The sequence below is a fragment of the Onychomys torridus genome, chromosome 18 (assembly GCF_903995425.1).
Source record: "Onychomys torridus chromosome 18, mOncTor1.1, whole genome shotgun sequence".
Taxonomy (NCBI): domain Eukaryota; kingdom Metazoa; phylum Chordata; class Mammalia; order Rodentia; family Cricetidae; genus Onychomys; species Onychomys torridus.
Window position 1 is genome coordinate 53,039,841 of NC_050460.1, and position 14,781 is coordinate 53,054,621.

At 46.1% G+C, this 14,781-nt stretch overlaps 1 protein-coding gene across 1 annotated transcript in view; it reads left to right on the forward strand.

Annotated features, from left to right (window-relative positions):
• Nucleotides 1–1,272: 1,272 nt before the first annotated feature.
• Ipmk (inositol polyphosphate multikinase) overlaps nt 1,273–14,781 on the forward strand; it is a 36,420-nt gene continuing 22,911 nt past the window's right edge. The window contains exon 1 of the mRNA XM_036168084.1: nt 1,273–1,631. Coding sequence (XP_036023977.1) covers nt 1,493–1,631 — 139 coding nt within the window. The 5' untranslated portion in view covers nt 1,273–1,492. The remainder of the gene's footprint in view (nt 1,632–14,781) is intronic.

Sequence of the window (14,781 nt, forward strand, 5' to 3'; positions counted from 1 at the left end):
CAGGTGGTCCAGTTGTGAGCATTTCAGGTGACTTAGGACAAGTACCCGCAGGACTTGGCGCCCTGGGGCGGGCCAGAAGCCCGCTTTGCTATAGGTAATGCAAGGGGTGGCTAGTTCAAGGCTGGGTCCTGCAAATCCGGCCAGCTCCTCTGTGGGTCCCGCAAGGCCAGACTTTGCAATAGGGTGCCAGTGCGGACACACAGGCGTTGATGGAACTGCATCTAGCACCTCTGCTAGCCACACTGGGCCTCCGGACCTTCGGTCTTTGACCTTGCCAGTCATCTACCCAGAGAGTCCGAAGAAGACAAAAACAAACTTGCTCCGGCTGGCGAGGCTGTTCAGCGGTTACTGTGCTTGCTCAACGGTATTGTGCTTGCCCAACACGCACAACGCTCCGCCTTCAATTCCCAGCACTGCCATGAATAAATAAACAAAAGTAGAGTGTTCATCTCTTTTTAAAAAAGTGTTCACTTAGGAAAACTATTGAGAAGGCCGCGGAGTCTTAGCGATTAAGAGCACATACAGCCTTTTCATAGGATCCAAGTTTGATTCCCAGCACCCACGTAGGTGGGCTCACAACACCTGCTATTCAAGCTCCAAGGAACCCTACTCCTCTGGCCTCCCTGAGCCCCGGCATACACATACAATTAACAATCTCTTTTTTTAAAAAAGTGAATTAGGGGGTGCTGGGGATTTAGCTCAGTGGTAGAGCGCTAGCCTAGCAAGCGCAAGGCCCTGGGTTCGATCCTCAGCTCAAAAAAAAAAAAAAAAAAGTGAATTAGGATGACTGTCAATCTCTAACACATAAGTTTGTCATGATACTTTGAGGCAACAGTCAGGCTGGGTGCCAACTGGAAGGTGTGAGAAGAAACATCTTCACTCAGGATGCTCTGGTCCCTGCCTCCTCTCACCAGCCACCTCTCTAAGTTGCCCTGCTGCCGTCTCCCAGGAGCGGGGCACCTCACATTGGGACGTACCAGGGATGCTCGTTTGTCCCGGGAAGCTCTGGGATGCTGATGATAAAGCAAACGGTGGATACGTGGGACAAGAGTCCCATCCTGCAGCTCCCTGAGCATGCTCAGTGCTGTTGGGCAGCAGGCTCAGACTCGGAACCTGCTCGGTTCGGTGCTGGTCAATCTTCTGGACACGCTCCTGGAAGGGTGCACGGGTCTAGCGGGTGGCTTCTGCGCATGTTCAGTGAAGTGCTGGCGGGGATCCAGTAGGGTAGCCTCTGGGCATGCTCAATACGGCGGGGCCGGATCCAGGCTGGTAGCATTTGCGCATGCTCAGACTGGTCCTGTCCGGGCTGGAGCAAGCAGGGGGCGGGCAGAGGCGGAGCCCAGGCGCCCTTATCCCGGGCGCGGGCGGCCGGAGTTCAGCGTGCGGGCCGCGGAGCGGGCAGCGCGGTCTCGGTATGGGTCCGCGCGCTGGGCCTGCGCAGGCGATGCCGCCCGGTCCTTCCTGACGCCTGACGCCGAGTGTCGCCGCCCCGATGGCCGCCGAGCCCCCTGCGCTGCGCCTGCGGCCGCCGGGGAGCACCGGGGACAGCCCGCCAGTGCCGCGCCTGCTCGGAGGCTGCGTGCCGCTGTCGCATCAGGTGGCTGGCCACATGTACGGCAAGGACAAAGTGGGTGAGTGCAGCCTCGGGTCCCCTTCCTCAGTCTCCGCTGTAGCCTGGCCGGGCAGTCCCCGGCCTCCGCTGTGCCCTGCTCCGGCGGTCCTCGGCCTCCGCTGTCCTCAGTCTCGGTGGTCCTCAGTACTTCGCCGTTTCCACCCTTACAGTCACCGGCCTCCACTGTCCCCACCCTGCAGTCCCAGGCCTCCGGATCGTGGTCTCAGCTGTCCCCACCCTGGCGGTCCCCGGCCTCCCATCCTGATCACAGCTGTCCAAGGCGCTTCTGTTCCCTACCCGGCTGTCTCCGGCCTCTGCTGTTCCGGATCCTGGCTGTCCCTAGCCTCAAGTTGCCAGCTCCCGCCGCCCCAAGCCTTCCCTGTCCCCGGGGCTAGGAAGCCGGGCGCCCCCAGGAGCGGCCACAGGCTCCTGGTGGTGCGGAGGGGCGTGCCCCTTCGCCCCAGGGAAGGCGAGTGTTGATTGGAGAAGGCGTTGTTAGTAAAAATAAGGAACTTGGTTTTCTTCTCTGGACCGGGAAGTAAATTCTCCCTGGAGCTCAAGATCTGTTTATAATGGGGAGTAGTAATTGCAAAAGGGACCCAAATGCATATGATGCTAATCCGATGCCTCTCTGCTTGGTGCAGCTGCATCGCTGGAGGGGAAGAAAAAAAACAAACTGCTATATGTTTTTAAACTTGCCTTGGCTCATCCAAGATCACTCCCTGTCCCTTGAGGAGGGTTCTCAGTGTCTTTGATTGCGCTGGGAGGCGTGGTTCAGCAGTGCAGAACCTTGCCTCCTGGGTAGGCTACACGCCCGGCTGTTGCATAGATCAGTACACAAATAAAATATGCAGTCTTTCCTTGTTCATTTTTATAGACCGTTCCTTGGCATTTGTCATGTAGTTTGTGAGTTCACGATTTATAAAACAGCACAAGGTCTACTCCAGGGCAGAGACTATAATTCATCCCGCTACTCACAGCAGATGGGCAGCGGACATAGGAAGAGAAAGATGGACTTGGGACTTTTGTGGATAGCTGACCTGGAACAACCATTTTTGTATTTTGTATTTTGCTGATCAAGTGGTTCAGGTTTAGGCTAGTAAGGTAATACATTTTCTTTTTCTTTCTTCAGTGGTATAGAGGATAGATGTTTTTAAGACCTCAGACAGGCAAGTTAAGAGCATTACCACTGACCTACATTCCCCAGCTCTCCTTTATCCGTTTTTCTTTTAAGACAGGGGTTCCCAAAGTGCCACTTGGAACTTTCTGTAGCCCAGGCAGGCCTTGAACTTTCCATTTTCCTGAGTGGCTGGGGGTATAAGCATGAGCCACCATGGGTCCTGCTAAGGTAATATATTTCAAGACAGTCCTGGTTAAGTGACACACCTGACTGAAGTCACTGTGTCCCAGAATCAGAAACCAGCACCCACCGTATATTTTGGCTGTGAAAAGCACACACAGACTGGAGCTCAGCTACGTTCAGGAAATGTTGAAAGACTACGTCAGAGTCAGGGAACTTGAGGTTCTTGGCTAAGATATTTCCTCCTATGCATCATGTCTGGAGTCACCTTGCCCCGAAAGAAAGACAGGATTCCTATAATCTAAAGGTGTGTTAAGAAAGTGATTGTTTCCCCGGGGGGTCCTGGAGAGCTGCTGCTTTGCAAAGGAGAACAGACCCAAATAAAAATCATCTGTGATTGGCACTTGAGACTAGTTTCTGATACCAGCGACCTCCTTAGAGTCATCGGTGATGGATTACAAACCCTGACCGGGCAATGGTGGTACACACCTTTAATCCCAGCACTCTGGAGGCAGAGCCAGGCGGATCTCTGTGAGTTTGAGGCCAGCCTGGTCTACAGAGCGAGATCCAGCACAGGGACACCAAAACAACGCAGAGAAACCCTGTCTTGAAAAACAAAAAACAAAACAAAACAAACAAACCTGAAGTGCAGAGAGAGCTAATTTCTCAGCCAAACTGCCTAATCAAAAGAATAATTTTAGATTGCAAAGAAAGTAGTCCCCAATTTTAGTATTAAGTTTTTTTCCCCCCAATTTCACTAGATTCTTTTGGCCCCCATAAATCTTCATGTTGTGCTGGCAGTCTGCTGGTTGTTGCTTTGAGTTCTCAGATATTTACCATGTAGACCTCACTGGCCATCATCTTCCCTGTTCAAAAATAAACAGCAAGGGAGTCAGCAGTTCAAAGTTCAGCTGTTTAGTATTCCTCCACTGTCACAGGGAGGTCACGTCGTTGAGATCAGTGGTTCTCAACCTTCCTAATGTTCAGACCCTTTCATACGTGGTGACACCCCCACCATAAAATTACTTTTGTTGCTACTTCATAACTGCAATTTTGCTACCATTGTGAATCGTAATGTAAACATCGGTGTTTTCTGAAGGTCTTATCTTACCCCTGTGAGAGGTATTGCGACCCACAGGTTGAGAACTTCTGGCTTAGACCCTATTCTGCACTGCCTTAGCTCTTGATAAGCTTTTGAAGACATTGTGGCTCTTTGTATTTGTGATATACATATATATACACACATATATATGTATGTATACACAAACATACACACACATATATGTTTTTCAAAACAGGGTTTCTCCGTGTAGTTTTGGTGTCTATCCTGGATCTTACTCTGTAGACCAGGCTGGCCTTGAACTCACAGAGATCCGCCTGGCTCTGCCTCCTGAGTGCTGGGATTACAGGCGTGCGCCACCTCTGCCCGGCTTGTTATCATTTTTAACTGCTGTCATTCTTGCTATGGAACTGGAGTTTTCACTTTAGGTTTGATCTTATCTCCAAAAATAAAAGAACTGTTGATTTAATTAATCTTTAAAACAATGAAAAACATGGGACTTAGAGGGACCCAAGTCGGCGAACAATACCCATAGCCAAGGGAAAGCTGTTAGGATTTCTGACACCGCTTCGGTTTTATGTTCCTCACTGAGATCATACTTCATCCAAAAGGACGTTGAAAACTTAGTTACAAAATGTTTGCCTTATGAAAACTATGTGTGTGTGTGTATATATATATATATCTTATGATCTTTTAGGAAAAGATCTGATTGTCCTAGGGTTAATCACTGGCGGCAGCATTCTGCCTGTCCTTGGGCTATTGTTTTGGGACACTTACTACGCACGCATGTTAACAGCATTCTGAACCTTCATACATCTGCTCTTTTTTTGATCTGTGCTGTACCTTGTGGTTCATTTGATGTAGAGGTGTTCCTTGACCTGCAATGGGGATACCAACCCTCACCAAACACACTGCTCTCTGGTGGCCACCTGGGAGCTGCCCTTTGCCCCACTTCAGAGTGTCTCCTATAGAGTCCACGTATCTGTTCCTCTCTCTCTAGATGACGTTGTGTTTTCTGTAACAGAAGGTGTGTTAGACGTTCCTGGACACAATAGCTCACCTTGCACATTGTGCTGCCAAAATGTAACAGCCACGTCAGTGTCAATCCCCAGAGTTCTCAAATGTTTGTTTACGACCCCTTTTCTGTTTTCGTAGTTTAATCACATACCACTAGTTTCACTTAAAAGCCCTCAAAATTTTAAACAAGTGGCTGAAAGCCGGAATTGGTGCCTTGGCCAAGTTTGGAATGCAGAAGTGAGGTAGTTGGCGGGAGAAATGAGGGTGCATTTAAGCTGGCGCTCGTGGTAGGAACCCTCCCAGCTAGTTGGTGGCGTTGTTGGCCTGCTTGTTCTGAAGTTAGTACAGAGCATTGTGAAGCTTTCAGGAGAGACGGGGAGCAGCGGAGAGAGGGAAGGAGGCATGCTGCCCAGTCTGTGTTCTCAGCTCCTCACACGTGACTTTTTCCCTGAACTTTTCTGTAAGTAGGTTGCATATGTCCTGCCATTTATATAGTGACACTTCTGTGTGGATTTCCTAAGAACATCCATATTCTCTTCTGTAGCCAGGGTGTATTTATGGCATGTGAGGATTTAACTGATACAGCTCCGTAGTTATAATCCTCACCCTCACTTAGTCGAGTTTGGATAATGTGTTTTATCCCCCACTCGTTGTCCTCTGGACCGCAGCCCTCCACCCTTACCACAGGCATTCAGTTATGTCTTGCTGTGTTTGCAACACAGCCCCACCCTTTCTCTTGAATTCTCAAGAATTCACGTTACACATTTTAAGAAATGCTGTCCAGTCTCGAGTTGATGAAGGTTCCATAGGATGAGACTCAGGGTGTAAGTTTCTGACTGGAACAGGATGTTCATCGGGAGACCCACAATAGCTGTCTGACCTTTATTAGTGGTTAATTTTGGTCATCTGCTTCAAGTATGGGCCGGCTTCTCACCCCGTAGTTAGTGTTTTTACCCCTGGAATGAGTAAGCTGTCTGTGGTAGACTCTTGAAGGCCGCCGTGTGGGTATCTGGACCGTCGTCAGACCTCACCCCTAGCTTTTGATGGATAGTGATGATTCTCGTCTGAAGCAGATGGTTGTGAAATTATGATTTTCCCCTCAATTCCACCACTTAGAATGTTGACACTCAGCATTCTAAGAAATCACCTCTCTTTACCCCAGTGCTTATACATCATTATTTATGTATGACCTGTCGGGACGCCTGTCAGACCCAACCACAGAACTAGTTTTCCCTGGTCATGGGGACTTCCTCTCTGTTCCAAGTTACTGTAGAATGACATCTCCCCTCCCCAGCTGTAGAATTAGCCTTTTGTGCAAGGAACCCTGGCTCCCTTTTTAGTGGTAAATGCTGTTTCTTTCTCTCTTTCTTTCTTTCTTTCTTTCTTTCTTTCTCTCTCTCTCTCTCTCTCTCTCTCTTCTTTCTTTTTTTTCCCTCTCTTATTTCAGTTCTTTGATTGAACTCAGGGGCCACAGGGCCACTTTCCTGACACAGGAAATGACCCTTGGAATCTAAGACTTGGGTCTTAGGGGTGTTGGTATTGGGGTGTCATCGCTGGCAGGCCCTTTGTGGATGCAGCTGATGGTATGTAGATATTTTAAAAGTCACAACTGCATAGCTACCTGAGTCCTTGCCTTTCTGGACTCTTAAATTTGCCTTTCTCCTCTTCCGCAGTGAGAACCCTGACTCTTAGTGTTCTCAGTCTATGTATTCTGTTGCATAACGGTATAATTTTTATAGCCAAATTTCAACAGGTTTTTTTTTTTTTTTTTTTTTTTTTTTTTTTTCAGTTTATGATTTATTTATTGTATTTGTATGTGTTTGTGCCTGCACGAGTTTAGAGTCAACACTTTTGTGCAGTACCTGTGGCAGCCAGAGGGCATCAGTCTCCTGTATTTGGAGTTACAGGTGATTGTGAACCACCTGGTGTAGGTGCTGGGAACTGAACCTGGGTACTCAGCACAAGCAGTAAGTGTGTCAACCTTTAAGTCGGTTCTCTAGACTCAAGTCAGGATTCCTACCTACACAGAGATTATGAGATTAGAAACTACCCAAAGGTTTTTGGGATTAGATTTTTTAATTGTTACTGCTCCCCACCCCCTTTCATAGTAATACTCTTTAGAAATCTAGTTGGTTTCATTTGTTTCTTCTTAAATTAGTTTCCCCCTTCCCATTTTGTTCCAAAGGTCAAAACCATAGAAAGGGGTTGGTGTGGTGGTGTAAACTTTAGATCCCAACACTAGAGGGGCAGAGGAAGCAGGGCCAGCCTGGTCTACATAGCAAGTTCCAGACCTCATCTTTCCACCACATTCCTCAGCAGTCTTTGTAGGGAACACGTTTCCATATTTTCTTACGCATTCTTTCTGAGTTTCTCTAATAACATAATTTTTCCTCCTCTGCCTGACACATAGGGCAGTATGCTGTAGATACCTTTTTGCGGGTGGCTTTAAATGTTCACACCATCATCATCATCTAAAAATCAGTATGCTGTCTATCGAGGATACAGCTTTTCTTTCTTCTCAGCTCTCTGTGCCCTGGGGTGTGTGTAGACCACAGTTTATTCAGCCGGTCTCTCGGGTCTGCTCTGTCTCACTACTCAGTGCTGTGTGGTAGGCATCAGGATAACTGAGTGAGCATCTTACTTTCTATTTCAGGGTGGCCTTGCTATTTTCTGGTCCTTTGTGACCAGGTGTAGATTTTTAACCCCTCCTCACTTTTCCTAAGAAACCCGATGAAGTCCTGCTTGGCAATGCTTTCTCGCTTCAGGAACAATTGATTTGATCTTTTTACCGCCCCGAGCCCTCCAGAGCTCAAACAAGTGGTGTTTCTCTCTGCCATGCCTTCCTTCTCTAGTTTCTGCAAGTAGGTGCCAGTGTTCGAAAGAGAGAGGTCATACACAGAGTTCACCAGGCTTCCCAGACTGTTTAATGGTACCCTAAATTGCTCTGACTTTTTAATGAACTTTTTGGGGGAAGACTTTCAAGTCTATAAAACATTGCCAGAACGGCTGTAAACAGGCTGTACCCAGTCACTACGATGGCACGGTGTGTGCAGGTGGATGGTTTGTAGAGCTGTTTAAGAATAAGTCATATCATGACCTTTTGTTTGAATAAGTATGTATCTCCTAAAAAATATGATATTCTTCTTGCCTACTTAGGATAAAACAATAAAATGTAGGATACAGTGTTGGGTAGGTGCCATCATTCCAATGAAACCTAATGTCAAATGTGTCCTCACAGGTGGCGGGGCTGACCCGGTAGCCTGTGTTGTGAGCCCTGCGTGGCATGTTCTTTCCTCTGGTTCGAGGTAGCCCATTCCAGTTGTTGGTGTTGGTGCTCTGTCATTTGGAGACTTATTTTATTTTGTTTTCTGAGACAGAGTTTCTCCGTGTAGCTTTGGAGCCTTTCCTGGAACTCGCTTTGGGGACCAGGCTGGCCTTGAAACTCACAGAGATCCGCCTGCCTCTGCCTCCCGAGTGCTGGGATTACAGGCGTGCGCCACCACCGCCCGGCTATTTTTTATTTTTTTAGTAGTGCTAGGGAACTGAACCTAGAATCTTTTGAACTAAGTGCACACTCCACCATGGAGTTACACTCCCAGCCTTCATATTTTTTGAGCATGAATTTATTTTATTTACTTATTAGCTTGTGTATATGTGTGGGAGAGAGGCGGTGTATATGCCTTCGTGTGTGCGGCAGCCAGAAGGTTCTCTTGAGAGTCTGCCAGTATCTCACTCATCTTCCTCCTTCCCCTATGGGTGTAGACACAGTTATTTAGAGGGCAGTTTGGAGGGCTCATCGTGGCAGTTTGGTAAAACATTAGTACCTTCCGGATTAGGGCTATGGCCCCTTCAGCCTGAACTAACGGTACCAGAAATGAATTCCCTCGGCCTTCAGTCCAATGAGAAAGCAAAGTGATGGATGACTTTCATACCAGACTTGGCCTATCCACCTGACCAGTCAGTCTTGCTACACATGGAGTCCCCCACTGAGTTGGTGGTGGTTCTCCACAGCAGCCTGGGTAGCACCTTCTGCCACCATTGAGGGCTGGCCAGGAGAGAGGAAGTTCTACTAGCCCATTTCTACCTTGATGTCTCTATGTCCAGCAATGAGGGTATATGATGTCTTATGTCTGTCCACCTTACTTTTTTTTTCTGACCTGAGGATCGAACCCAGGGCCTTGCGCTTGCTAGGCAAGCGCTCTACCATTGAGCTAAATCCACAATCCCCCACCTTACTTTTTGAGGCCACTCACTGAGTCAGGATCTTGGACTCTAGACTAGTTGGCCCGCAGACCCCAGGGATCGCCATTGTCTTAGCCTCCCCAGTGCTGGGATTATAGGCATCACATCCACTGTTTTCAGTGGGCGCTGGGGGTCAGGATTCAAGTCCTCATGATAGTTCAGCAAGCATTTTACCGACTGAGCATTCTTCCTGGCCTACGTTTTATGATTTGCATGTATGCACGGTGTATGTGCATCTATGGAGTGTGTGTGTGTGTGTGTGTGTGTGTGTGTGTGTGTGTGTGTGTGTTGCAGGCATGTGGAGACTTAGTGTTGATTTCAGTTGTTTTCCTTTATTACTCTACTGTATTCATTAAGGCAGGGTCTCATGCTAACCCTGAGCTCACTGATTCTAACTACTTGGGCTAGCCAGCTTGCATAGACATCCATTGGCTCTGCCTCCCAGTAGGCAGCCACCATGCTTTCTTGGTTGTATGAACTTAGGACCTTATTTGCATGGTAACTGCTTTATCCACTGGGGCATCTCCCCTTTATTTTAAATGTATTTATTTATTATTATTTACTGAAGCACGGTCTTATGTGGACCAGCCTGGCCTGGATCTCAGTGTGTAGCTGAGGATGACCTTGAATTGATCCTCCTGCATTTGCCCAAGTTCAGGATGATAGGTGTGTACTACCACATCAGATAATCATGACCTGTTTGCAGCATCTGAGATGTGAGATTTTCATGTACCTTTAAACTGTCTGATTATTTCGTTATAATTAGGGTCAGAGACAGATTGAGCAGTTTTGGTGTATGAGTTCATGTGTTCTCGGATTATATGGCACAGGTTATCAATGGCGTTGCTATTACCAGAACTTTGCTCACATGGCTAAGTGCCCACTGTTGGTATTTCCACCTTGGACTTACCATTTTTTGCCATTGTAATTAAGTAACTTGGGAGGAAAATTTGAGTGTTGTATACCACTTTCCTCACTTATTTTGTAAGCATCCACTAAGAATTGCCAAGTTCTTGTATCACTGGGAAGGCCACACCATGAAATACTCCTGTCTTTCTCCAGGGTTGGCATTGTGTGTTGGGGATCCACTCTCTCCCCGTGAATTCTTTTCTAGGATGCACTAAGATGTCTCAAAATTCAGTCAGCGGATATTATCCATATTGTTGCTGCTACTTTTAATCATCACCAAAATGCCATTCTCCTAAATTTGGACAGTGGCAGCTTCTAGAGGCTTGCTCCTGTGTCTCTTTGACATTTCCTGTTTTTTTTTCTTTTAAAGTGTCTTCTCTGTTTCTGGCGTAAAAAAGATGATGCATGCTTGTTTTGTGTCTTCCTTGTTCCGGCCCCGGAACTGGAAGGAACTGTTTGTGTCTTTTAGAGACGAGCGGCATTTCAAATCTGGATTCCAGGTGTGTTGGTGCTCATGTATGGTTCTGTTTGTCCTTTGAGCAAACTGAAGTAAGAGACAGACAGCCTCATACTTCATGTATCAGGGTTATGTGTGTTTACCTGCATGCATGTGTGTGCATGCATGCATGCACGCCCTGGAGACTGCAGGCAGGGCCCCGCCCATACACAAGCTTGAGCGGCCTCTCCCTGGGTCTGTGCCTGTATTTTGAGCCCAGCATCTTAGGGCTTTGTCTCCCATCTTCTCAAAGCATGATTGTGTTTACTCACTTTGAAATCCTAAATAAACTCTTGTTCCTGGAAAATTGTTCTCATATATGTATTGTTGCTGTGTGAATTTTACCTCTTTTTGTTTTGTTTTTTTGAAATGAGGTCCCTGTAGCTTACTTAGGCTGGCTTAGGACTCCGGTGTAGTCCAGGTTGTCCTAGAGCTTATTTAGGCATGAGATACCTACTGCACCTGGATTTTACCATTATTTATTTTTATGAGGTGGTTTTTTTTTTTTCCCTCCTTTGTGTACCACTTGCATACCTCTCGTGCCCATGGAGACTAGAAGAGGGTTTCAGATCCCCTGGAACTGGAGTTGCAGACTGTTGTGAGTCATGATATGGGTGTTGGGAATTGAACCTGGGTCCTTGGGAAGAGTAGCAAGTGCTCTTACCCACTGAGCCATCTCTCCAGTCCCTTTACCAGGTTTTTTGTTTTTTAATGTTTGCAGTTATGGTTATTTGCTTTTTAAAGATGGAATGTCATGTAACCCAGGCTGGCCTTATTATGTAGTCACGTGACCTTGAACTTGATACTCTTGTCTCCCAGCCTCTTAAACTGGGATTAAAGGTATGTGCCACCCTACCTAATTTATGCAATGCTGGGGATTGGAATCAGGGACTCTGGCAACTAGGCAATGGTTATACCTGTGGAGCTGTTCCCAGCCCTTGTATGGTGTTTATTTGAGATTGTGGTCTGTACTTTTTTTTAGCCATCTTTGTTGGAGTTTTTAAAGGTCACATTTATACTATTTCATGTAGAGTAGTGCTTCTCAACCTTCCTAATGCTGAGACCCTTTAATACAGTTCCTCAGTTTGTGGAGACCCCCAACCATAAAATTATTTCATTGCTACTTCATAACTGTAATTTTGCTACTCCTTTGAATAGTAATGCAAATATCTGATATGCAACCTTCCAAGCAGTCGAGACCCACAGAACTGCTGATATAGAGAATTGACTATAGAGAATAACATTTGGGAGGCTAAGGGAGGATCAAGGCTGGCATGGGATGGATAGTAAGTCCTAAATCATTCCTAGCTAAACAGCCTCTCACCTTAACCCTCTCAGATTGACCTCAAAACAAACAAACAACAAAGTTGAGAAAGATACGATGTTACATTGTGTACCCCAATATATTGTGAACCCTAATAAACTTATCTAGGGATCAAAGGACAGAGTCAGCCACTAGATTAGACATAGAAGCCAGACAGTGGTGACACGCACCTTTAATCCTATCACTTGGGAGGCAGAGAACTGTCTGGATCTCTGAGTTCAAGGCCACACTGCGAACAGAGCCAGGCAGTGGTAGCACACACCTTTAATCCCAGCACTTGAGATCTCTTTGCTTGAGAAGGACATAGGCCTTTAATCTCAGGAAGTGATGGCAAGAAGCAGAAAGTATATAAGGCGTGAGGACCAGGAACTAGAGGCTTTTAAGCAGTTCAACTGAGACCCTTTAGGGTGAGAACTCAGAGACTTTCAGTCTGAGGACTTGTGGAAACAGGATCGGATGAGGAGTTAGCGAGGTGAGGTTGGCTGTGGCTTGTTCTGTTTCTCTGATCTTTCAGCATTCACCCCAATATCTGACTCTGGGTTTTAAATTATAAGGCCCTTTAAGATTCGTGTTACAGAAAGATGCTATCTTATTTCCTGAGAAATTTGATGAGATTACTATTGCTATTTTTGTTTTTGTTTGGTATTGTTGTGTTGGGAACAGTCTCTAGGAGGCCATTTTGGCTGCATTTGGATTACTTTCTCCTCCCCATCACCACCACCCACTCTCTTTTGCAGTGTTGAAGATTAAACCCAGGGCTACATGCATGCAGGAGGATCTCTTTGTCAGCAGCCCCTGCCTCAGCCCTGGCCCCTAGATTTGTTTCTTCCTGTGTCAATTTTAATAATGTGCATCTAAAAGAATTTGTTGCATGGAAGTTGTGGCATTTGCTGATGGTAACCTCATGAGCCTCTTCTTTGAATGTTCATTTATTCCTAATAACGATAATTTACCTTCTTTTTGCCGTCTGTTCAGCAAGTTGCTTACCAATTTTGTAGACTAGTCACTTGATTTCACTGGTTTTTGTCTGTTGTCCTTTGAAAAAATTATTTATTGAGACATGTTCTTACTGTATCTCCTGTGCTGGCCTTTAACCCTTGACCCTCTCTCCTTCCTTGCTTTGGGAGTGAGGGGATCACCATGCCCAGTGTCAGTTTTTATTGAATTGGCTTTTTGTTCATATGTATTTATGTGGTTAGTACATCTTTCTCTAACATATTAAGTGTGGCTCCTTTTCCTAAATGATAGAAATATTGAATGCCTTCTTTTCACCTTTATCTATTTGGTGGTGGTAGGAGATGGGCACGGTGCCCGTGTGGAGGTCAGCAGAGAACTTGTGGAATGTTCTCTCTTCCACCGTGTGGTTTACAGGGATTGTACTCAGGTCCGTAGGTTTGGCAGCAAATACCCACACCCACCGAGCCATCCACCAGCGGCCCCAGACAGAAATATTTACAACTATACTTTTCACTGTGAGTTGCGCTGTGCACACTTCGTGTGTTGTGTTTTCTCTATCACTTGGAGTACTTTCTCATATCTCCTGTGGTTTGATCCATGTGTAATTACAGCAGGGCTGTTTCTTTCCTTCCCGTGATTTGGCATTTCCCCACGTCTTGCTATTGCTGCTGTGGTTTGAGGGTATCTTCTGCGGGATTCCAATCCTTGTCGATTTGGGGCTTGGTAAATAGAGCATTTATGCTTGAAGGACTTGTGTGTTCTGCTGGATGTAGTTCTTCCTCTTGTCCTGTCTTCCAGATGACCTTGACTGTGCAGAGGTTTTCTACCTCAGCTGGGACTGTAGTCACAAGGCACAAGCTGGGTACAGCTTCTCTGCTCTATAAATTGGCCGGTTTTTTTGCTGTTCAGGTTTTATATATCATTATAATGCCTTCTCTACCAAATACCAGAAGGTCTCTGTGAATTTGTTTATTGTTTCAGTTTGTCATTTTTGCTCCCTGTGTCCTGAAGCCATGTTAAGCTCCGTTACACATCTGTAATTTTGTATCATAATCAGCTGACCTTGTCATTATGAAATGTCTTTCTTAAATATGAAAAGATTCATTTCCTTGAGGATCGCTCAGTGGCTAAGATCGATTTCCCAGCACCCACATCTGCTGTAACTCCAGCTCCAGAGGACCTGCTGCTGTCTTCTGGACTCTTTAGGGATCCACATACGCCCTCACCCCATACATATACATATGCATACAGACACACACACACACACACACACACACACACACACACACACACACACTTAAGAAGATTGAAATCAAGACTCCTTCTCGCGGAGCTTACCATGTGATGTGCTGTAGTTATCTTCCTTATGACTGGAGATTACAAGTCCTCCCTCCCATCCTTCCTTTCCCCTTGAAAGGCTCAACAGGGCCTCTCTGTCTGTAAGCCTTGTGCCCATGGAGTGAATACCCAGCCCATTTTCTTTCTTTCTTTTTTTACTTATAACCCACCTTTACCTTTATCTGTATATTTGAAGTGTCTGGAGGTTTGATTCCGCCCCCCCCCCCCCCCCATGTATTTAGGATCCTCAATGTCTTTGACTGTGGATTAAAACTTTTTAAATTTATTTTTAGAACATCTTAGTCTTGTTATATTTCTATAATCTCTCGTTTTTAAACTCTTCCCTCCACTTTGAATACTAAATTTATGATAATTACCTTAAGTAGAATGTGTATTTCTTTCAGTATATGCTTGTTTTTTGTGACACAATTCTATTTCTAATAATAAAAGGATTATGTGTTAGCCACTTATGGTGGCCCATCACAGAAAGATAGAAAAGCCTTCTTGGAACTGGTCATTTGAGTTC